General features: G+C 35.8%; 2 protein-coding genes across 4 annotated transcripts; both read right to left on the bottom strand.

The window, feature by feature from the left end:
• Positions 1-5,450: 5,450 nt before the first annotated feature.
• On the bottom strand, positions 5,451-22,748 carry LOC144980275 (uncharacterized). 3 transcript variants are annotated; one of them, XM_078927908.1, is made up of 3 exons: positions 22,667-22,748; positions 11,589-11,745; positions 5,451-8,658 (listed from the first exon to the last, which is right to left on the bottom strand). In XM_078927908.1, the coding sequence occupies exons 2-3, from the start codon at positions 11,728-11,730 to the stop codon at positions 7,319-7,321; spliced, it is 1,482 nt and encodes a 493-aa protein (XP_078784034.1). In that variant the 5' UTR covers positions 11,731-11,745; positions 22,667-22,748; the 3' UTR covers positions 5,451-7,318. The 3 variants fall into 3 exon arrangements, with proteins under 3 accessions (XP_078784034.1, XP_078784035.1, XP_078784033.1); XM_078927909.1 differs by lacking the exon at positions 22,667-22,748 and adding an exon at positions 22,450-22,526; XM_078927907.1 differs by lacking the exon at positions 22,667-22,748 and having other exon boundaries at positions 11,582-11,739.
• LOC144979249 (uncharacterized) lies at positions 13,215-17,669 on the bottom strand. Its single transcript, XM_078925860.1, has one exon. The coding sequence runs from the start codon at positions 17,667-17,669 to the stop codon at positions 13,215-13,217; it is 4,455 nt and encodes a 1,484-aa protein (XP_078781986.1).
• Positions 22,749-24,552: the final 1,804 nt, after the last annotated feature.

Genomic DNA, 24,552 nt, shown 5'->3' with positions numbered 1-24,552 from the left:
GCATGTTTGAAAACAGATATAAGGGGATAGAAGACGCAGTATGTACCTCCCTGCCCGCTATGGGAGGTCAGGATCCCCACCCAGAAGAAGAAGAAGAAGAAGAAGAAGAAGAAGAAGAAGAAGAAGAAGAAGAAGAAGAAGAAGAAGAAGAAGAAGAAGAAGAAGAAGAAGAAGAAGAAGAAGAACAAGAAGAAGAAGAAGAAGAAGAAGACGACGAAGAAGAAGAAGAAGAGGAAGAAGAAGAAGAAGAAGAAGATTTTGTTTGTTTGTTTGTTGCTTTAGGTCTCTTCCAACACAATTGAGGTTATATGAGAGACCGCTGAAACAAAAAAAAACAAGCAATCTAACAAAAATAGTACAAATGTAAATCGAAATCATAACCTAAAGATATCATAAGCTAAATTATAAATAACCAAGAACAAACAGGCAGGAGATTTACAGAAAAAAAAATATATCCCCTGTCAAAAATACAATCACAAACCAAAGAAGCAGGATAGTCTAGTAAAGAGAAGAAGAAACGACATCACTATCGGATCGTACACCCATACGAACATCATAGGTATATGATTCAAGGGTGATGCTCCCATCCAACCATCCGCTAGGAGAAGAAGAAGAGGAAGAAGAAGAAGAAGAAGAAGAAGAAGAAGAAGAAGAAGAAGAAGAAGAAGAAGAAGAAGAAGAAGAAGAAGAAGAAGAAGAAGAAGATTATGATAATTCCTATATTTTAGAGAAGGTATATTTTACTTTACTTTTGCTTGAGCATTTCTATAGTGCAACATCAACTAGACATGTTCATAGCGCTTTATTTCCCTTGTGTATAAATAGTCTGCGCTTGGCTAAGAAGCTCACAACATTGTCATCCGGAAGTATAACGGACCAAAACACGAGACTATGCGTAGACCTGAACGTTTATACAGTTTATTGAGAATTCTTCGTAAACAGGGATGACAAAAAGCGATAAAAAAGACCTGGGTGAAATCAATTTCATTCTATCTTTGACACTCTGAATGAAACAAAAATCTAGTCCTCCGATAGAAATCTATCAATCTAATAATTAAATACTTTGTATCTATTGACTTCAACAATTATTCAAGTATTGCTATTGATAGAATGAAGTTGACGTCATTCAGATCTTTGTCATTGTCTTTTGACAGCCACATTTATGAGTAATTCTCTCTTAACTGTATTCTCCAGACTATAAAAGTTCATGATTACACATAGTTTGGTGTGTTGGTCCGTTATACTTCCGGATGGCAACGTTGTGAGCTTCTTAGCCAAGCACATACTATCTATAGGAAACGGTACAACAGGGGTGTTATTATATACGATTCTTTCCTTCATCTCTTTGTATTTAATTAAACGCGTTATTTTTTTTTATCGTGCCCTAAAACACAACGAGCTTGCGAGTATGTCGTTATTGCACGATAATAATAAAACGAGTTTAATAAATACAAAGAAATGGAAGAAAAATTTATTCTACCCCTCCAAGTAAGATTATTAGATATTTTGTAACCAAATAGTAAGGTATTATAGTCAGATTTTAAATAAATGGCGCGTGTTTTTCTTCTTTTTCTCAGCTGCCCCCCAATGCATAGCTGCAAAAAATTGTATGAACCTCTAAATCAATGTGTCTTAATAAACAAAATATTTTTTCATGAATTTTAAAACAATAGGAAAGGATTTAGTTTATTACAGCTATATTAAAATCGATAACAGGTGAGGATCGGAACTCGTAGAAGATTTACATTATAAAAAATTATGAATTTTCCGCATATCCATTTTGAAGGAATTCGTTTAACTGGAGAGTTCGTTTAATTGAAGCTTAAACGACATACGTGCAGTATTTGGATATGAAGCAATGAATGGCAATTATTAACTATCAGACATCTACATTTTATAACTATCAATACACATTACTGGTGAATACAAACGAAAATGAACATAACGCGCTTCCAATATAATTTTGATTGTAAAAGTTTGACAGATAGCTTTTGTTTATGCCAAAGAGGATTACATAAATTTATGGAGAATGGTCAAAAGTGAAAATGCATCAATTATGAGACAGTGCCTCAACAAATATGTGTTCAACATAACAACAACACCAACAACAACAACAAAAATAATAACAACAACAACAACAACAACCAAGACATTTTGGACACATCAATGAGCACAGTTGCTTAGTCAGCTAACATGAAATCCGATTTTTTCAAGTCGTTGACTAAAGTTAGAGATAGTCAGAGACTAAGCGCTAGTCCGCGATCATGAAAACGGCCCCTGGTGTCAAGCAGAACAAAATGCCCAATCGTGATCGTTTTTGTTTTTAAGGGTTTTACGGCGCTTGCAACACATTAAGGTCATATCAGCGCCAGTAAAAAGGAAGAAAATGGGATAGTAAAAAGTTCTAGAATTACAATTAAAGTACCCAAGAAAATGTAAGACAAAGGGGAATTGCTTCAAATAGGGATCAGATGTAGATTCCAAGAGCACACTATCAGTGTACTTAGTTTGAGATCACCTAAAAGTCTCATCCAGACACAAACACAGGTCCCTAATAAGAGATATACACTCAAATGTTTACAAATAATATATACATATATATATATATATATATATATATATATATATATATATATATATATATATATAACCAAACATAACACAGCGCATAACAGAGAGATGATTTACAAGGAAAAAAATATCATCTCCCAAAACTAACAATACATTTGACTGTTTCCCTCCCAACCAGGGTATCCGGCAAGGGCCTGGACAAAACCGAGTAATCTCATTCCAAGACAAAGACAGAAAGCGAGTTGGAAAACAGATGTATAAGGTGATAGAAGACACAGTTAGTGCCTCCCTGCCCACTTTGGGAGGCAGGAACACCACCCAGCTTAGAGTTTATTCCCCAACATATTTATAAGGTTGATAGAATTAGAATAAAACGTGACATCTATGATAACAACAATGAAATAGATTCCTTTTTGGGCAATAGACTTTACAATTTTAGATAAATACATGATTACTTTATGAGAAGAAAAATCTGATTACAAAAGCACTGATGAAATCTTACAAGCTTGATCCATTATCAGCAAACCTTATGTCTGAATGTGGAAACACGTGTTGTTTCATCTATCACAAAAGTAATCAATCTTCCACTCTCTAACAGTAATCTCCCATCTTGTTCCATCTAAAACTAAAGTAATCAATCTTCCACTCTCTAACAGTAATCTCCCATCTTATTCCATCTATAGCTAAAGTAATCAATCTTCCACTCTCTAACAGTAATCTCCCATCTTGTTCCATCTATAACTAAAGTAATCAATCTTCCACTCTCTAACAGTAATCTCCCATCTTATTCCATCTATAGCTAAAGTAATCAATCTTCCACTCTCTAACAGTAATCTCCCATCTTGTTCCATCTAAAACTAAAGTAATCAATCTTCCACTCTCTAACAGTAATCTCCCATCTTGTTCCATCTATAACTAACGTAATCAATCTTCCACTCTCTAACAGTAATCTCCCATCTTGTTCCATCTATAACTAAAGTAATCAATCTTCCACTCTCTAACAGTAATCTCCCATCTTGTTCCATCTATAACTAAAGTAATCAATCTTCCACTCTCTAACAGTAATCTCCCATCTTGTTCCATCTATAACTAAAGTAATCAATCTTCCACTCTCTAACAGTAACCTCCCATCTTGTTCCATCTATAACTAAAGAAATCAATCTTCCACTCTCTAACAGTAATCTCCCATCTTGTTCCATCTATAACTAAAGTAATCAATCTTCCACTCTCTAACAGTAATCTCCCATCTTGTTCCATCTATAAATAAAGTAATCAATCTTCCACTCTCTAACAGTAATCTCCCATCTTGTTCCATCTAAAACTAAAGTAATCAATCTTCCACTCTCTAACAGTAATCTCCCATCTTGTTCCATCTAAAACTAAAGTAATCAATCTTCCACTCTCTAACAGTAATCTCCCATCTTGTTCCATCTATAACTAAAGTAATCAATCTTCCACTCTCTAACAGTAATCTCCCATCTTGTTCCATCTATAACTAAAGTAATCAATCTTCCACTCTCTAACAGTAATCTCCCATCTTATTCCCTCTATAGCTAAAGTAATCAATCTTCCACTCTCTAACAGTAATCTCCCATCTTGTTCCATCTGTAAGTAAAGTAATCAATCCTTTGTTTTTAAGGGTTTTACGGCGCTTGCAACACATTAAGGTCATATCAGCGCCAGTAAAAAAGGAAGAAAATGGGAAAGTAAAAAGTTCTAGAATTACAATTAAAGCACACATGAGAACGTAAGACAAAGGGAAACTGGGAACAAATAGAGATCAGATGTAGAATCCAAGAGCATACCACCAATGTACTTAGTTTGAGATCACCTATAAGTCTCATCCGGACACAAGAACAAAATCCAACAAAGAGGAATACAATCAAATGCTCACATTATACATTAAAAATAACAAATATAATAATTCATAATAGAGAGATGATTTACAAGGAAAAAAATATCATCTCCCAAAACAATAACTATGCATTTGACTGTTTCCCTCCAAGGACTCCGGCAAGGGCCAGGACAAAACCAAGTAATCTGATTCCAAGACAAAGACAGAAAGCATGTTGGAAACAGATATAGGGGGATAGAGGACATAGCATGTACCTCCCTGCCCACTATGGGAGGTCAGGAACCCCACCCAGAAAGTACTCAATCTTCCACTCTCTAACAGTAATCTCCCATCTTGTTCCAAAAACGGGTCAGTTCAACCTTTACTTAAAACATCCATAATTAGACCAGAATGACGCCATGAATTATCGATGTGATTCTAACTTGTCCATTCTTTTACTCAACATATTATGCTTTAAATGAATGAATTTATCAAGCACTGTTTACAATACAGGACATCTATCAATAAAAATGTGTCAAGGGTATTATTTAACATAAATAAATGATTTATTTTTTAATCATTTAATTAAAGATTATTCTTTAGGCAAATCGAGTAAAAAGTCTCTTAGAACAATTTTACTGGGCTATGATTTGTATACAAAAATGGAAACCAAATGAAATATAAATGATATTTATGTTAGAGGCCACCAATAAGCCTCATAGAACAATGTGTCACTCGGCTATGACTTGTATATAAAAATGGAAAGCAAATAAAATATAAATGATATTTATCTTAGAGGCCAAAGTCAAGGAAATATAACAACAGGATTGATTATGGTATATTTCATCAGTAAATATGAAAAAATAAAATGTGATGGTATCCAACATTCTGTACAATAATTGAAAAGGGAAATATACGTTAATCAGAAGCATTCATATATACATAAACTTTCGATATATATATATATATATATATATATATATATATATATATATATATATATATATATATATATATATATATATATATATTACAATTACACGTGTTTGATAAGAAAAGCAGTTGAAATTTGAATTCTATGTACTTCAACACCAATATATTCATAATATATAAAGGCACAACATATATTATGGTACTTTTCAAATCAATTTTCACATTTTATTAAGGAATTTTAAATGACATCAAGCCATAAAAATATGAATAGGTAAAGTTATTTATTCACACACACACACACACACACACACACACACACACACATAAACACAGAAACAAACATAATAACTTTTTTATAATTTTATTCACGATTTCTTCATCAATAAAAATTTTTTCACTGAATTGTAAAGATCTTAAAAAGTGTGTATAGTAGAAAACAGTGATAGAGGAAGTAAAAAAAAAAAATAACAAGTAAACAATTTCCCCAAAAATCAGCCTTCCAGTTTTCTATTCCAATATTCTCTGAGTGAGTGTGTAAATGTTGATATTGTCTATTCCCCACCATTTTCATTAGGTTGATAGAATTAGAACAAAACGTGACAACGTTGTTCCCAACACGTACTCGCAAGCTCGTGCAACGGTTGAGAACACGTCCGGAATTTCAAAAAGCAAGAGTGTAAGAATCGTATATTATTCGATTAATATTGACCCAGCAGAACTATTTTAGTGCTTAAATACATTTAAAAAGAAGAGAATATGTCGATAAATGTCCAAACACCAAAATCTGAATCCTTGAATACAGAGCTACCAATCAATATGGAATAGATTTCATTTATATAAGAAAATCTGCCCCAAAATTTGTGAGAAAAATCTGTCATCGGATAGAATCTTTAGACGCTGATCGACGTGCGCTTATGTGTAGGTCTTACAACCCAATTCCTTTTAGGCTCATTGTTGTAATGGGAATCTAAAAAAATGAGGCAAAATATTGTCCATTACAACAATGTTAAACTAGGCCCATAATCGGGTCCGGAGGTCAGACCTGTATATATGTACACGTTGATGCTGGTCAATGAACCGATCTAGCCAATAATGATCTAAATCACCAAATGGAACACAATTTTCAAGACAAGTCAAAAAGCTGAGTTGTCAAGCAGGTTATTTTGATAATGTTGTGCTTCTTCTATTATTGGGAAGGGGGGCGATAGCTCAGTTGGTAGAGCACTCGATTGTCAATCAAAGGGGCCGAGGTTTATCCCGGGCACAGTCGAAACTTTTTCTGACCCCCCTGTCCACCAAGCAGTGATTGGGTAGCTGGGTCTGTTTGATCTGGTGGAAAGTAATTTACTCTAGACTAGCCTCTTTTCCAAAGGATAGCAGGCAATTGCTATCATCCGTTAAGCCCTGTAGAAACCTGGATAGAACTGTGGATCCATGGGCCTAATGACTCTGTAGGATTACTTCTTTTTACTTCTCTTACGTGAATCTTTAGAAATTCAGTTAAAACTATTTAGGCTACCTTTTGAGTCGATAGATAACCTATTCATTATTAATCCCCCGAAACACTGGCTACACAAGTACACACTTCTAGGGAGTTTGGAACCAGAAGAGTAGAAGGTGTGACGTCACGCCACATTTGTCCTATTTAAAAAATTAGTAATTTTCTACAACGTTTGTTTTGACATAAAATATCATTTCTCCATACTTGGTTGGCTAAATCATGTGTTGTGTTGTCCAATACACTGACAGGTTTCCCACACTTTGGCAACGAGTCACTAAGAACAGCTGATAAGACAAAATTTTAAATATAAAACTTAAAGCATTTTTAAAGAGAAATTTCTAATCAACGTGCTCAAAGCACTTTACAGGGGGTCCCAAGCCAACAGCAACACTTAAATGTAGGATGCGACATTGCCTCTTTTGGGACAGAGACAAACCTGCTCAATAACATTAAACACCCACATACGGTGAGAGATCCTATTAAGGTATCACCAAATTATAGACTGCACTGAGGTTGGTTCGGATTCCTAAACTGCCAGAATGAGTAAGTATATATTTTTTAGAATAATAAGTACCACCTCCGAAAACTGGGGCACCACTGCACCCTGGACAAGTGTCAATGTCATAGCACCTTGCCATTGGGATGTCATCATCCCAAATTTCCAATTCAGGTAAGCAGAAAGATAGATTAATTTCTTTAAAACAAAATATTGTGTCTGGAGGGAACTTAATCCACATTTTCAAATGATTTTGATAGGGATAATGCCAATCAGCATCTCGTGGGATTAAACAATGTAGGCCAACGACAATGAATCTTGTAAGACCAAAGATATTCCTATATTTTGGAAAAAAAACTTTTAGAATCTCAAAGGAACTCTTGGGCAACCAAATTGATGCCTCGTCATTACATTTAATGACTTTGTATTTATTGATCTCGTCTTCCCCAATAAGTGACTTCCTATCTGTGTTTTGTGTCAAATCTGCAACATATTCCAATGGCAGATCAATTTTTACGTCAGATGTATTTGTAAATTGGAATGGCAGATCATATTTTGTAAAATGTCCAATGGTAATGTGCTTGCTACCTCCATGGGGATGGGATATTATAATGCCTGTTGACTTGACGTGGATAGGCCCGACAAGGCACCTTAGAGGTAAGTCAGGAGGATCATGACTAACACACTTTAACAACGTCACATCTGTCCTACATCGCTTTACCTCATTAGTAGATATACTATAGTGATTATCATTGTCATCATTACCATAATCATCATCATCATCATAATCATCATCATCACCAATAATTGATACTCCCTTGATACATTTCACTGTATCCCTATCTGGAGAGTCAAAAAATAACTCTATTGTCGTTTTCTCTAACTCAAGCTGGTCAAATACAACATGTGTTGCTGTCTTCACTATGAACTCTGTATAACCCATCTTTGGATCACCGCTGTTACGGCAATCAATGCAAGGGCAGGCTTTGTCAGGGACTGGAGTACACACCTCTATGAATCCTGTTCCCAAAATACCAGCCACCCGGCGTCCACGTTGGTTAGAATTCGGATATAGTATTGTTGTATATTGATAGTAATCCGGCCTCTTTTCACTGATATATTTCACTACAATTCTCACAGTCCGGTCAATGCATTCTTTGATATCTTCCATATCACGTTTCGTTCTGCAGTCTTCTGGAAGGTCACTCATTTTTAATTTATTTACGGGAATAAAATTCTGATGACCAGGGTTTTTCTTACATCTGTCAAATGGTTCACCACTCTCTGGAGTCCCGAAACAGCACTCTTCAAACTCTGCTCTAACTGTAGATGGAAATATAAGGATAAAGATAGTAATAAAATAATAATAATAATGATGATGATGATGATGATTATGATGATGATGATGATGATGATGATGATGATGATGATGATGATGATGATGATGATGATGACAATACAGTAAAATAATTTTAAACCGAAAAAAAATTAAACCGAAAAATACTTTAAACCGCAAAAAATTTAATAAATTGTACTAGTTTCTTCATTATCTTTGTAATAATTTTTACGATGAACCGAAATACTTCAGGCCTTTCTTTAAACTGAAACAACTTGAGAGCACCTCACCCATTTCTCTCTCTATTTTTCTTCAAAAATTCGGGAAGGTGACCATACGTTATAATGCCCAGCGATATTAAACAAAGAGCCTAAGTATGAGATGAGGTTTAGGGGTGGGGTAGGGGTCAGGGGTAGGCAAACATTTCAATCACTGCACCACAATCGCACAGAACTGAAAAGGAAGACAACGGGTGACTGGCAGGCGAAAACGGAGGAAAGAAGGGAGGTGGGGGTGTAGAATCATGCAGGCAAAATGTTCTCGCTCGTGTGTTGATGCTTTGGAACTGACTGGATTTTCAACACAACAAAAAGGGGGGTTCGGTGTAGACAACTTAACACTGACATGCCATTTCATTTCCACTTTGTTTAAATGTGTGTGTGTGAGGGGGTGGAAGGTGAATGGGGGGGGGGGGGGTATGTAATTAGGCCTTTGAATCTAATGACATTTCAGCAAAAGAGGGGTATGTAGTAGACAGCTTAGCATTGACACGTCTTTTCAATTCCATTTCACTTCACTTCTGAGTCGCTGCGAATCATTCATTCTCAATTATCACACAAGAACTTTCGATCTTATTTTAGCTTTACATTTTACTAAAAGATGTTAAAAATAAAGCACTTCACTTACACTTTGGAGATTAAAATCAAAATACCATGTGAAGTCGATGAAAAAAAGTTGAGCAAGACAGAGATATGTGAAAAACAAGGCATCCCGAACTCAATTCTTTTAACAATTTTTATTGTAAAAACAAAACTCCCAAAAGTATTATTAAAACATTTTTTAAAACACAACCAAAAAATTTTTTAAAATAAATAAATAAATGGTTACCAAGGCGGCATTTATTCAAAAACTTTACTTAAGGGAAAACAACCCATGATACGATTAAATCAGCAACTAAATTGTACCACCTTTGAAAAACATCGCAAAAAGGGAACTTGCTTTAAACCAAAATGTCTTTAAACCGAAATGGTTTAGAAGGTCCCCAAAATTTCAGTTTAAAGTATTTCAAGTAATTCTACTGTATTTAGTACTAATAATAATTATAATAATAGTATAATAATAATATAATAATATATAAATAATAATAATAATAATAATAATAATAATAATAATAATAATAATAATAATAATATAATAATAATAATAATAATAATAATAATAATAATAATAATAATAATAAAATAATAATAATAATAATAATAATAATAATAATAATAATAATAATAATAATAATAATAATAATAATAATAATAATAAATAAAATAATAATAATAATAATAATAATAATAATAATAATAATAATAATAATAATATAATAATAATAATAATAATAATAAAAATATAAATAATAATAATAATAATAATAATAATAATAATAATAATAATAATAATAATAATAATAATAATAATAATAATAATAATAATAATAATAATAATAATAATAATAAATAATAATAATAATAATAAAATAATAATATAATAATAATAATAAATAATAATAATAATATAATAAATAATAATATAATAATAATAATAATAATAATAAATAATAATAATAATAATAATAATAAATAATAATAATAATAATAATAATAATAAATAATAATAATAATAATAATAATAATAATAAATAATAATAATAATAATAATAAATAATAATAATAATAATAATAATAATATAATAATAATAATAATAATAATAATATAATAATAATAACAATAATAAAAGTAATAATAATAATAAAAATAATAATAATAATAATAATAATAATAATAATAATAATAATAATAATAATAATAATAATAATAATAATAACAACAACAATAATACAAGTAATAATAATAATAATAATAATAATAATAATAATAATAATAATAATAATAATAATAATAATAATAATAATAATAATAATAATAATAATAATAATAATAATAATAATAATAATAATTTATTTTTAACCCTGTGTCCCCGGTAGTGATTGGGTAGCTGGATCTGTTAGACATGACGAAAAATCCTTTGCAACAGATGCGTCCTATCGATATATAGTAAAAAGCTGCCACTGTCCGTTTACTGCTATAGAAACTGGGATAAACTCTGGTGCCTTGGACTTTATGGCTTGGAACGACAACTTACTACAATCAACGAAATGTCATCATTCTTTGCCTTTTGTGTCTTATGAAGAAAGCCAAGAGTCGAACGTTGTTTGGTTTTTGTGGTTTCCATAGGGGTCTCAATCTGGTAACTTCTCGGCGTGAACAACATAAAGGGAAATAATTCTTACATCAAAAGGACATCTATACTTTGTGCGGCTACATGGTCTAGTGGTTGGACACTCATCTTCCAGACCCGAAAGTTCAAGGTTCATGTCTCATTCTGAGTGGTGCATAGTTGAGTCCTTGGCAAATGCACATTCTCTCACCGCACCCATGCATAAAATAGCTATTGGCCATTAAAATTGCTGTCTTCATCGAAACAAATATTGTATTATTACCTATCAGGTTTCATGATTCATTCTACTGCTAAATGATGCTGTTGAATAGAGACCCCTTATAGAGAGCTTTGAACATGTTTAGTGGATATTGCGTGATTTAAAAGCTTATTTTTTAGTACCAATGTTACGCATGACTTACAACTTACAAGGGCGATCGTCTTCAACGTTGTGATGACACTCGAGCGATGACATAACAGGGAGTTCATCTTCAACCTTGTGATGGAGTCTTTTTGAAGAAATGTTGTCATGACTTCCTCGTGGTAAAATCTTCGATAGATTATCATCCATGTTTGTGTAGTAATCCTAAAAAGTAAATAATAGTAATAAGGTAAAATAGAGGAAAATACAGTCAATACCCGTTTGTCACAAAGTGACAATGCCAAAGAGTGAGTCGGTGGTCTGCAGAACCTCCGTCCCAGTCAATGGCCTTAAAGGGTTGCTAACGTCCAACAAATTGACCAGCCCAACAAACTAACAATCAAAGAATGATGAGTAAATTTTCATATTTCATATAATTTATTAATGCAAATTACTCTCTCCCACACTCCCTCTCATTCGCACATGTAATGACGATCACTCAATTCACTAGACAGTAACGATGAATAGGTATAAACACATGTCACAAACAGATTTCACAAGAAGGTGGGGCCCCTTACCTTTACAGAACACATAGAACACAATATGAACTGTCCGTCACAGGTCCGTCAGGGCTTCTTCCTCGAGTCGAGATGATGCAGTCTGTCGTCCTTTCTTTCTACTGTCACAATTTGTACTGTCCAACCTCTCTTTGAATCTAAGGCGTCGGCCTTATAACAATACAACTAAAATGTCCACGGCTTTGGCCGGATATGAACAATATTCATATGGTATAATATCGATGGCATCGGCCAAGGATAAGGCTATTAAAATGTTCTGGCTTTGGCCACAAATCAAAAGAAGAAAGGTCTTACATCCAAAATTCAACAGGGTTAAAGTTAATTCATATAATAGTTTCTTTGGCTTTGGCCCCAAATCAACAGGCCCACTAGAATGGGAAAGAAAACAATATTTAATTAACCATAGAAAAACAAAAGCAATAATACTTAAACTAGATCACCTTTACACACATCACAACACTATAAACTTCTCAACACACGTGGTCACTGCCCTACGTACTTGGCACAAACTATCAAATTAGAAAATCACTTGTATTAATACACTCATAATAAAAGCAGAAAGATAGAATCAAATGAATAATTCCACCAACCACAAGGCCTGTAACAATTAAAATCACAATTAATTGATTTTAATAAACTGAAGTAAAAACTTCTTGCAAAACAGCATCGGCTGAACTTTGCATAGAAAATAAAATACGTCCGAATCGTCGGACGGCCAACTGGTGACTGGGGAGGATGAAAGTTTTACAAAAACCAAGAATGAGAATTTTAGAAGAAAAGAAATACTTTTTTTTAAAAATGGTCTCTCTTTGTGTGCCGGAAATGACTCGCGGGAAAATCCACGAACTGTGAAATAGAATTTCCGACCTCAAACTAAAGCCATTAAAACGGTTCTACGCAACACCAGGTCCCTATGTCCCTTATCTATTCCAGAGAAGTCAACCACAAAAGGACGAATGCAATATGATCATCACATCGGGACATCACGAACTAAGGATAACATTGGGATTAGCGTACACAATAAACTTAATAAAACATTAATAATAACATTTCGTGACACAGCCCCTTTCTTAAGACAAAAACACAATTTTTGTTACAATAATTTGAACGAAATGTTCACATCCGAGACAAGAAGTCTGGCCCATGGTTGTCAGTTCCCTTAACAGACCTCAGGGTGAACCGATACTGACTCAATAACAGAGCCCAACGCATGAGTCTGCCATTCTCGGACTTTGCTCGATTCAAGTAAAGAAGAGGCGCGTGATCTGTCTCAATGACAAATTGTCTCCCGACAAGATACGTGCTCAACTTCTGTATTGCCCAAACTATAGCAAGACATTCACGCTCCACAACAGAGTAACGTTGCTCCCTTGGCAACAGTTTCCTGCTAAGAAAGATTACAGGGAATTTCTCTCCTTCATGTTCTTGGCTCATGATAGCGGCAACTCCGGTATCACTGGCATCAGTCGAGAGGATAAATGACTTTGAAAAGTCAGGAAGTTGCAAAACAGGCTCTGATATAAGCACGTTCTTTACATGTTCGAACGCTCGACGCTTTGGCTCATCCCAGACAATACGGTTCGGCATACCATTTCTAATTGCATCTGTAAGCGGGCTCGTTACAGCCGAGAAGTTGGGAACATAACGACGATAAAACGACGCTAGACCCAAGAAGCTCCGAAGTTGCTTCTTATTCTGAGGTGGGTCAGCTGATCTGATTGCCTCAACCTTTTCCATGGTGGGTGCAATCCTGCCGCTTCCCAACTTATGTCCCAGGAACTCAACTTCTGGGAGACCAAAGAAACACTTGGTTGGTCTCGCTGTCAGTTTCGCCTGTCTCAGCCTACCAAGAACCGTCTCAATGCACCTGAGATGACTTTCCCAGTCGGCATGATGTATCAAAATGTCGTCGATGTAGTTCTTGACATTTGATAGCCCACGTAGCACCTTTCTCATAAGTCTTGAGAATGCCGCTGGTGCACCTTGGAGGCCAAAAGGTAAAACAGTAAATTGCATCAGTCCTAGCTCTGTTGCAAATGCTGTCATGGGCTTGGTCTTGGATGAAAGACGAATTTGCCAATACCCACGGACTAAATCAATTTTTGTCAGGTAATTGCATTCCGGGCCAATCTGCTGGAACAGATCATCAAGGCATGGCATTGGCTCAGCATCAAACACTGTGATATTGTTTAGGGCACGATAATCCATGCAATATCGGTTTGACCCGTCCTTCTTCCGAACAATGACAGAAGGGGAACAATACGAGCTATCGGAAGGCTCAATAATCCCAGACTCAAGCATCGTCGTGACTTCCTGTCTGAGCGTTTCCTTCATCGCTTGAGGCACTGGGTATGGCTTCTTCCTTACTGGAGTGTCAGTGGTGAGCCGGATGTCATATTCATACACATCGGTGCAGCCCGGTACATCCGTCATCACATCCTCAAACTTCTTGAGAACGCCCTCCAGCTCGCTTCTTTGTAATGGTGACAAGGTTGTGCCAATTGTGACGTCATGGATTGTTTCAGTCTGACGTTGCTTCGGCAACTCTATACGCACGGTATCACTATCTATGTCACTTCCATCAGTCACTTCCTCTTCATGGACGATAGCTGCAACTGCGCACTGAAGCAGCCCCACAGCTTCCTGCGACTCTCTTTCATAGTACCTTTTCAGCAGGTTGATATGGTATGTCCTCTCGTCACCATCGACTTCAATTGTGTAGTCGTTCCTCCCAACTCTCTTCACAACAGTGTATGGTCCTTGCCACTTAACTTGCAACTTGTTGCCCTTTGTTGGTAGCAGTAACAACACTTTGTCTCCTTCCTGGAAAGACCTCTGTCTAGCCTTTCCGTCGAAATAATGTTTGCTTCTCAGTGAGGACGCTCCCAAACTCTCCTGAGCTAGCTTTATTGTGTTCTCCATTTTCTCTCTGAGATCCACAATATATTGGTAAGTGGTCTTGACTTCTTCATCCTCCACTTCTCTTGACCACAATTCCCTCAAAATGGTAAGTGGTCCCCTCACTGACCTACCGTAAAGTAGTTCAAATGGTGAGAATCCGAGCGACTCCTGTGGTGCTTCCCTATAGGCAAAGAGAGCGGCATTAATATATCTGTCCCAATCTCTCTCATGCTCTGCTGTTAACTTCTTCAGCATGGACTTCAAAGTCCCGTTGAAGCGCTCCACTAGTCCGTTACACTGAGGATGGTATGGAGTTGTCGTGAGCTGTCTCACTGACAAGAGTCGACATACCTCAGACATCAGTTCCGATGTAAACTGAGTGCCTCGATTGGTAAGGAATTCTCGCGGGATTCCTATCCAGCTAAAAATATCTACCAGAGCCTCAGCCACGGTCTCAGTCTCCATAGACTTCATAGGCATCGCTTCAGGATACCTGGTACAGTAATCAACTACTGTAAAAATGTATCTGTACCCCTTTTCTGATGCTGGAATTATTGGTCCAATAATGTCAATGGCCACCCTTTTAAACGGTTCATCTATCAAGGGTACAGTCTCAAGTGGCACTTTGGGTATTCGCCCTCTAGGTGCCGATCGCTGACATCGGTAACACGAATGGCAAAATCTCTGGACATCGGTCCACACGCTGGGCCAAAAGAACTCGTTGAGAATCTGGTCAGTAGTCTTCTTTGCGGCCATGTGCCCAGCAAGTATACTTTCATGACCCAACTTCATAACCGTTGGTCTAAGGTCCTTCGGCACGACCAATTGTCTCATGACATCTCCATGATTGGTCAGCTTTGACCTAAAATATCGGACGAGGACACCATCTTCGAAACCATACCAAGTCTCGTTAGATCGGCCGGTCTGTCTTACCTCTCCAGTCTGTGCCATCTGCCTGCACTTCGTCAGTGTCTGGTCGTTAGTCTGTTTCTCCACTAACTGCTTGACAGTGATGTCGATATTTGACGCAATCGGCGTCGTCAATGGCTTCTTGCCCTTCTTGCGCGCAGCTGACCTCGTCTCCACCGCATTCACTTCCCCAATGGCAATTCCTGGACATTTTGCATTGGAAATATTCCCTACAATTACATCATACAATGTGTTGTCCATTTGCATTGCCGAAACCGGCCCATCGTAGTATGGACATCTCAACTCCGCTTCTACCACGGAAGCTGTTGCAATGCTACCATCTGCAAGCGAAACTGGTACTTTCTTGTCGCTGACTTTTTCTGGTGACAATATTCCCTTGCGTACCACCACGCAGCTACAACCGCTGTCATGCAGAACAGTCACACGCTTCCCGTCAATGAAGCCTGTTGCCACTGGCATACGCGAGAATTGATGGTTGTCGTCTGCTGTGCAAGCTGCAGAGATCACGGGTATAGTGCACCCACATTTGAGTTCCATAGATCCGTGGTGATTTTCGCACCCCGGTTCTGTGGTCAATGACGCCGCAGTATGTGACACACGGTCACGTTTCTTCCAGCAGTTTTCTTCGGTGTGACCCCGTCGTTTGCAAAATGCACACGTTGGAACTTCCGCTCGAAGAGCAGAGAGCTGGTGTGGCTTCTGTCGGCAATCCCGAGCGATATGGCCAGGTTTGGAGCATCGATGACAAGTCATCCGGTTGTCCTTCTGCGCCCCCATTGAACTCGTCTCCATGGCCTTCATATGACGCTCATCCTTCGTCGGCTTCATTGTCAATGATGACTCCTTACCCGTCCTAGGCATGGTCGAGTGAGGCCTAGAATAGGCGTTCATCGCCCCGTGCGCCTCCACATAATTTTCAACCAACTTGACAACTTCTTCCGTGTTCCCAGGTTTCCTTTCCTTGAGAAACACCTGTAAATCCCGGCCACACGAATTTATTAGCTGCTCCTTCAGTATCAGATCTATAATCTCTTCAGCGTCGGATTTGTTTTTCCCCGCCAAAGAAATCCGCCTGTCCAGGTACCCAGCAATTCTAATCTTAAATTGGCCCATACGCTCTCCATGCTCTGGCCTACTTGTACGGAAGCGTGCGGCAAACCCATCCTCCGTCAAATTGTAATGCGCGAGCAGAGCGTCCCTGACCTTCCCGAAGTCTTTGGCATCGGCCTCGTCCATACGGGTATAAACTTCCAGGGCCTTTCCGGACAGTAGGGCACCCAGGTGGGTTGCCCAGTCAGAACTGTGCCAGTTATTGGCAGAAGCATGCCTCTCAAATCGCGAGATGTAACTCGAGACATCATCTCTCCTATCATCAAGCGGCGGTAGTCGTGGGCTCTTCCCGACCGACGACGACGGCACATCAGTCCTGGAGGAGGCATGGGTTGGATGCTGTACCTTCAGTCTTTCCAACTCCAACTCTCTTTCCAAAAGAGTGGCTTTCAGCTCCAGTTTCTTCTCTTCGCGGGCGCTCTCCTCCTTTGCCACTTCTCGATCGTGTTCTCTTTGCTCTCTTTCGTGCTCCCTTTGTTCTCGCTCGTGCTCCCTTCGCGCCTTGGCCTCATTCAGAGCATCCGTCTTGCGAGCCTCTTCCTGCTTTATTTGTTCATCTACCCATTTCCTTAAAGCCTCGCCTTCCAATGCCAGTTGAGCACCGAGTTTGATTAATTTCTCAACATCCATGATGGTTCAAGTATGGAAAAGACAATGTAGTTCAATAAAATAAAGCAAAGAAGTTAAACCACTTGAGCAAGCAAGAGAAACTTAAAAACAAAGTCTTTGTAATTATACAAATAGAAAATCAGTCAACAATATCAACTAGTGGAAATTTATATACCTTCGGGTATAACTGACGAATGAATTTAAATATTGCAATAATTACTTACTTCAAGCAATTATCATTTCTTCTCGCCTTTAATGGCAAATAAAACAATCAGCGATGATGTGTAACAACACTTCTCATAATATAACAACCACGGGGATACAGCAGGTATCGACGCTCCCTGTTCCCAACTCAGTTTAAAATAACAAGTCAATCTGACCCAATTCATGTAAATCTCAGCGACAGACAACTGGTTTAAGATAACCAGCAAGTGACAACAATAACAGAAGGTTTCAACTTAGCCGCGTCTTTTAACAAAAGGCAATAAATCAATGACAGTGCAAGTTCCTATTCAATGTCATGGGATACGACTATACAGTCTTACGTCAGTCAACAAAATATAAACTGTCTTTATAAGTGAGTAACAGATGAGGTGAGAGTCAATTACAAATCACCCCCGACCATCAGTATTAGACAAAAATCAACCTTTTAAACGTCAGCAAAAATACCCGGCAGCCCCACCACCAAAAATGTCACAAAGTGACAATGCCAAAGAGTGAGTCGGTGGTCTGCAGAACCTCCGTCCCAGTCAATGGCCTTAAAGGGTTGCTAACGTCCAACAAATTGACCAGCCCAACAAACTAACAATCAAAGAATGATGAGTAAATTTTCAGATTTCATATAATTTATTAATGCAAATTACTCTCTCCCCCACTGCCTCTCATTCGCACATGTAATGACGATCACTCAATTCACTAGACAGTAACGATGAATAGGTATAAACACATGTCACAAACAGATTTCACAAGAAGGTGGGGCCCCTTACCTTTACAGAACACATAGAACACAATATGAACTGTCCGTAACAGGTCCGTCAGGGTTTCTTCCTCTAGTCGAGATGATGCAGTCTGTCGTCCTTTCTTTCTACTGTCACAATTTGTACTGTCCAACCTCTCTTTGAATCTAAGGCGTCGGCCTTATAACAATACAACTAAAATGTCCACGGCTTTGGCCGGATATGAACAATATTCATATGGTATAATATCGATGGCATCGGCCAAGGATAAGGCTATTAAAATGTTCTGGCTTTGGCCACAAATCAAAAGAAGAAAGGTCTTACATCCAAAATTCAACAGGTTAAAGTTAATTCATATAATAGTTTCTTTGGCTTTGGCCCCAAATCAACAGGCCCACTAGAATGGGAAAGAAAACAATATTTAATTAACCCTAGAAAAACAAAAGCAATAATACTTAAACTAGATCACCTTTACACACATCACAACACTATAAACTTCTCAACACACGTGGTCACTGCCCTACGTGCTTGGCACAAACTATCAAATTAGAAAATCACTTGTATTAATACACTCATAATATAAGCAGAAAGATAGAATCAAATGAATAATTCCACCAACCACAAGGCCTGTAACAATTAAAATCACAATTAATTGATTTTAATAAACTGAAGTAAAAACTTCTTGCAAAACAGCATCGGCTGAACTTTGCATAGAAAATAAAATACGTCCGAATCGTCGGACGGCCAACTGGTGACTGGGGAGGATGAAAGTTTTACAAAAACCAAGAAACAGAATTTTAAAAGAAAAGAAATACTTTTTTTTTAAAATGGTCTCTCTTTGTGTGCCCGGAAATGACTCGCGGGAAAATCTACGAACTGTGAAATAGAATTTCCGACCTCAAACTAAAGCCATTAAAACGGTTCTACGCAACACCAGGTCCCTATGTCCCTTTATCTATTCCAGAGAAGTCAACCACAAAAGGACGAATGCGATATGATCATCACATCGGGACATCACGAACTAAGGATAACATTGGGATTAGTGTACACAATAAACTTAATAAAACATTAATAAAAACATTTCGTGACACTGTTAAAACAACAACGGATAAAATAAGAATCATTGATAACCGTGACATTTGATTTCGTCATTGTTAATCCCGAACAGACATGCGTTGAACTTTCTCCTTTTCTGTCTGACTTTATTGATCTGACTGTTTTTATTTTTGACCCATGAAGGGTTTAGTGTCCGAAACATTACGTGTTTAGCATTTCATTCTCTTATCATGTCAGTTTGTCGTAATCAGAATTATACTATACTTTTTACAGTATAAACTTGCTCGTAACTTCATATTCACGTTCACCATAAAATAATTTTCTTCCATTTTACTTTATTGACTTCCAACTTTTCACATGTCTCAACTCTTTTACTTTATAAAGGGGCTTACGATGGTTCAGATGGTAGAGCTCTAACTTCACACGCAAAGGTATCGAGATCGATCCATCCCGGGTTATATTTGATTATTGATTATTGAGCTTTATATAGAGCAATATCCACTAAATGTGCTCAAAGCGCTTTACAAGGGGTCCCTGGTCAACAGCAACATTTAACATGTAGGACGGGACATGCCGCCTGTTAGGCGATATTACAATTTTTCGGACAAAGACAACGCTGTTAATGACCAGGTACTCATTTTACACCTGAGTACGGTGAGAGAATGTGAGTAAAGAGCAGTTTCCAAGGACTCAACTATGCGCTGAGCGCGAGGCTCGAACCCAGGACCTTCCGATCCGAAAGCGAGCGTCATACCACAAGACCACATAGCCGCACATCTTTTCAGACTAATCGTCCACTCCTCTCTAGTGATTGGGTACCTGGGTTGTTAAATCTGACAGAAAATACTTTGCAATAGACTAACGTCCTATCCAAAGAGTAGTGGATAAAAGCAATAGCTATTGTTGGTTTAACGTTATAGAAAAAGTAGTCATTCAGAGCCATGTGACGCATAGAGCCAGAGTTTTTCCCGGTTTCTATAGCGTGAAATGGTCAATAGCTATTGCTTGCTACCATTTGGATAGGACTTCTAGTCTATCGAAAACTACTTACTGCCAGACCTAACAGACCCAGCTACCCATTCACTGCTGGGTAGACTGAGGGTGGAGGTCAGAAAAAATCTTTACTGTACTCGGGATCAATCTTGGTCCCTTTTTGTGTGAAGCGAGTGCTCTACCAGCTGAGCTATCGGACAGCCCAGAATGTTATAGACTCCGATATAAAAGCATGGTTTGTGGTGTGTGACTATGTGGTCTTGTGGTATGACACTCGCTTTCGGATCAGAAGGTCCTGGGTTCGAGCCTCGCTTGGCACATAGTCGAGTCCTTGGAGAAGGACTTTACTCACATTATCTCACCAACTCAGGTGTAAAATGAGTACCTGGCCATTAACAGCGATGTCGCTGTACGAAAAAATTGTAAGATCGCCTGACAGTCATCATGTCCCGTCCTAAATGTTAAATGTTGCTGTTGACCAGGGACCCCTTGTAAAGCGCTTTGAGCACGTTTAGTAGATATTGCACTATATAAAAGCTCATTTTATGGGCGTTGCATTAATTTGGTTGCCCATAAATCGCTATGCTTTGCAACGGATGCCGATAGATCGAGAGCCAGTCGCTGTAGGAATAATTAAAGTGATACTGAGCTGATAAAAGCTGTGGAATGTAAAACGAGATGAGTAATAATAATAATAATAATAATAATAATAATAACAATAAATAATAATAATAATAATAATAATAATAATAATAATAATAATAATAATAATAATAATAATAATAATAATAACAATAATAATAATAATAACAATAATAATAATAATAATAATAATAATAATAATAATAATAATAATAATAATAATAATAATAAAAATAATAATAATAATAATAATAATAATAATAATAATAATAATAATAATAATAATAATAATAATAATAATAATAATAATAATAATAATACACATTTATACTGAGCTCATTCTCGTGTAAAACACAAGCTCTGGGAACTTTACAACATGAATTATCAATTTTAAGTGAAAAAAAAAATAATAAAATAAATAGAATAAATATAACAGCTTCAAAAAAAAGGACAAAATTCCTAACCCGAAACATTTTGATAGTTGCTTAAACTTTAAAAGGGTTTTTAGCTCAAAATGTTATCTCTTTGTTAATTTGTTGTATTTTCCCCCTTTTTAAAAGCTGTTATCACATTTATTATTCTAGTCCATTAGTTTTTACAGTCCGCTGTTGTCAGAGATTGAATTTATTTCCTTAAGTTTAATTCACTGTCATCTAAGAATCTAAGGGTTTTCCCCGATATTATTAATAGAAAATACACGTATCATGAGTCGTGTAGCAATTTTAAAATAGACTGGATCAGCAGGCGATTTCTGGATCAGAAGAAAACGAAGATGATGAAGAAGAAGAAAAGATGAAGATGATGATGATGATGATGAAGAAGAAGAAGAAGAAGAAGAAGAAGAAGAAGAAGAAGAAGAAGAAGAAGAAGAAGAAGAAGAAGAAGAAGAAGAAGAAGAAGAAGACCATGAAGAAAAGGAGTAGTTGGTGAAGAAAATAAAGGAGGAGGTGGTGGAGTTGTATAAAATAATCGTAAAATTAGTATAGATGGTCAAAGTCAAAGGCAAAGGACAGAAAGTGTGTGTGTGTGTGTGTGTGTGTGTGTGTGTGTGTGTGAGAGAGAGAGAGAGAGAGAGAGAGAGAGAGAGAGAGAGAGAGAGAGAGAGAACACGCAGAAATGATTCGATTTAAGAAGGAAAGAAAACCAACACATACCTAACGCTTTACTATAGGTAAGTAATATATCTATCAATCTAACCATTCGATAATCTTTGTGAGTGTGAGTGTTACAGTTACAGCAATGCTTGGGATGTTTTCTATCGGAATATAATGAGGAACACGTATCACATTCAGACAACAAAAAAGTGAAGAATTTAGTACGTCGTTATAATATATATTATGTGTTATTTCAAATAATAATAATTATTTTTACATTTAAGTCTTCCTCAAAGAACAACACAACACTATTCTTAGATAATGGTAGACGGAAAAAGGATTCTATTCAACTCAAAATAAACAAAACAATGTGTAGTGTGACCAGTTTGGCAGTTTTCACCTAAACATTAAATAAAAGGAAGTGGTTATTCAGTATCAGATACTGAATAGTGCTTTTCCACTATTCAGTATCCACAAGGAACTCTTTTTTATAGAGAGAGTGAAAAGTGCGACAATCTCGGTTGAATGTAAATAAACTGCTGACCTCCTTCCAGATTGAACATGTGCAGTAACTGACAGCCCGATTCAAAGTTGTAAAAATATTTTGATCGTAATTTTTAAATTTCTGCTATTGTGCAATTAACATATCTAGTTCAAAATATCAAAGTAAGAGTGGCATTCAAATACATTTTTAAATGTCTAAATAGACATGATTAAATGTCACCAAATGTTAAGTGACACCATGTCTTGGTGGATATAAATAAGCTGTTTGACTCTGAGCTTAAGGTTCGAGAGTTCAAATCCCGGCTGGGATAACTTTTTTTTTCCCCAATATTTTAAAAATTCCTTCTGTCTATTGATATTTTTAAAACTTTTGTTTTAATAATTTTATTTGCTTGTAATATGCTTTAATGTTGATATTATACTATTATTATTATTATTATTATTATTATTATTATTATTATTATTATTATTATTATTATTATTATTATTATTATAATAATAATAATTATTATTATTATTATCATTATTATTATTGTTGTAATCGTAATCATCATCATTATTATTATGTTTATTATTTTTTTTAATCAAGTAGTTGGAGTAATTTAATCAGTTATCGATTTATTACGAATATCTTTTATGTGTTATAATCTCGTTGTTTTTCATTGATGTGCTCTTCTCTTGTTTATTACTTTTTAAAATCTTGAATTTTCTGTTTGTCTCATTTGTTGTTTTTGTTGTTGTTGTTGTTGTTGTTGTTGTTGTTGTTTGTTTGTTTGTTTGTTTGGTCATCTAAGACAAACCCGATTCATTATAAATATGTGGCCAGACTTTCTGCCATTTTTAATTGAGCGATGTACTTCCGTGAATTAATTGCCGTATTATATTAAAATTTACGTGATAATAATAATAATAATAATAATAATAATAATAATAATAATAATAATAATAATAATAATAATAATAATAATAATATATAATAATAATAATATAATAATAATAATAATAATAATAATAATAATAATAAATAATAATAATAATAATAATAATAATAATGATAAAAAATAATAATAATTAATAATAATAATAATAATAATAATAAATAATAATAATAATAATAATAATAATAATAATAATAATATAATAATGATAATAATAATAATAATAATAATAATAATAATAATAATAATAATAATAATAATAATAATAATAATAATAATAATAATAATAATAATAATAGATACTGAATATTAGACTACAATTGACATCTATTTACTGAATAGTGGTATTTTTAGAGGTGTTTCTTTTTTTTACGAAACACGCCAGGAAGTAGGCAACAGTGGGGAGTGAACCTGGGACTGGGTTTCGTAAAAAAAAAAGCAATTAATTTTTTTTACGAAACCCGACAATATCCGACAAAGTTATGGAAAGAAAGTAGGCAACAGTGGGGGAGTGAACCCGAGACTCAGGGAAGTGTACACTATTGGGGAGTAAACCTAAGTCTATGGATTTTCGACAGCTTTTGGCGGGTTTCGTAAAAATGTAATTGCTTCATTCTCGTCTGGTACCCACCTCCCATAGTCCGGCTTCATTTCCCACTGGTATCCATCTTCCATAGTCCCAGGTTCATTCCCACTGTTAACCTCTTCTCACAGTCCCAGG

The sequence above is a fragment of the Berghia stephanieae genome, chromosome 9 (assembly GCF_034508935.2).
Source record: "Berghia stephanieae isolate SIO BIC M18660-M18661 chromosome 9, UCSD_Bste_1.3, whole genome shotgun sequence".
NCBI classification, from domain to species: Eukaryota; Metazoa; Mollusca; class Gastropoda; order Nudibranchia; family Aeolidiidae; genus Berghia; species Berghia stephanieae.
Note: the sequence above shows the minus strand (reverse complement) of the source record. Positions and strands in the feature narration are given on the sequence as shown.

Bases quoted from the DNA above. Each gene is read 5' to 3' on its own strand.
- LOC144980275 (XM_078927907.1), bottom strand. From the start codon at position 11,726: ATGATAATCTATCGAAGATTTTACCACGAGGAAGTCATGACAACATTT. The intron at 8,659-11,581 runs GTAAGTCATGCG...TTCCATCTACAG, and splicing joins GACGATCGCCCTTGTAAGTT to TTAGAGCAGAGTTTGAAGAG.
- LOC144979249 (XM_078925860.1), bottom strand. From the start codon at position 17,669: ATGGATGTTGAGAAATTAATCAAACTCGGTGCTCAACTGGCATTGGAA.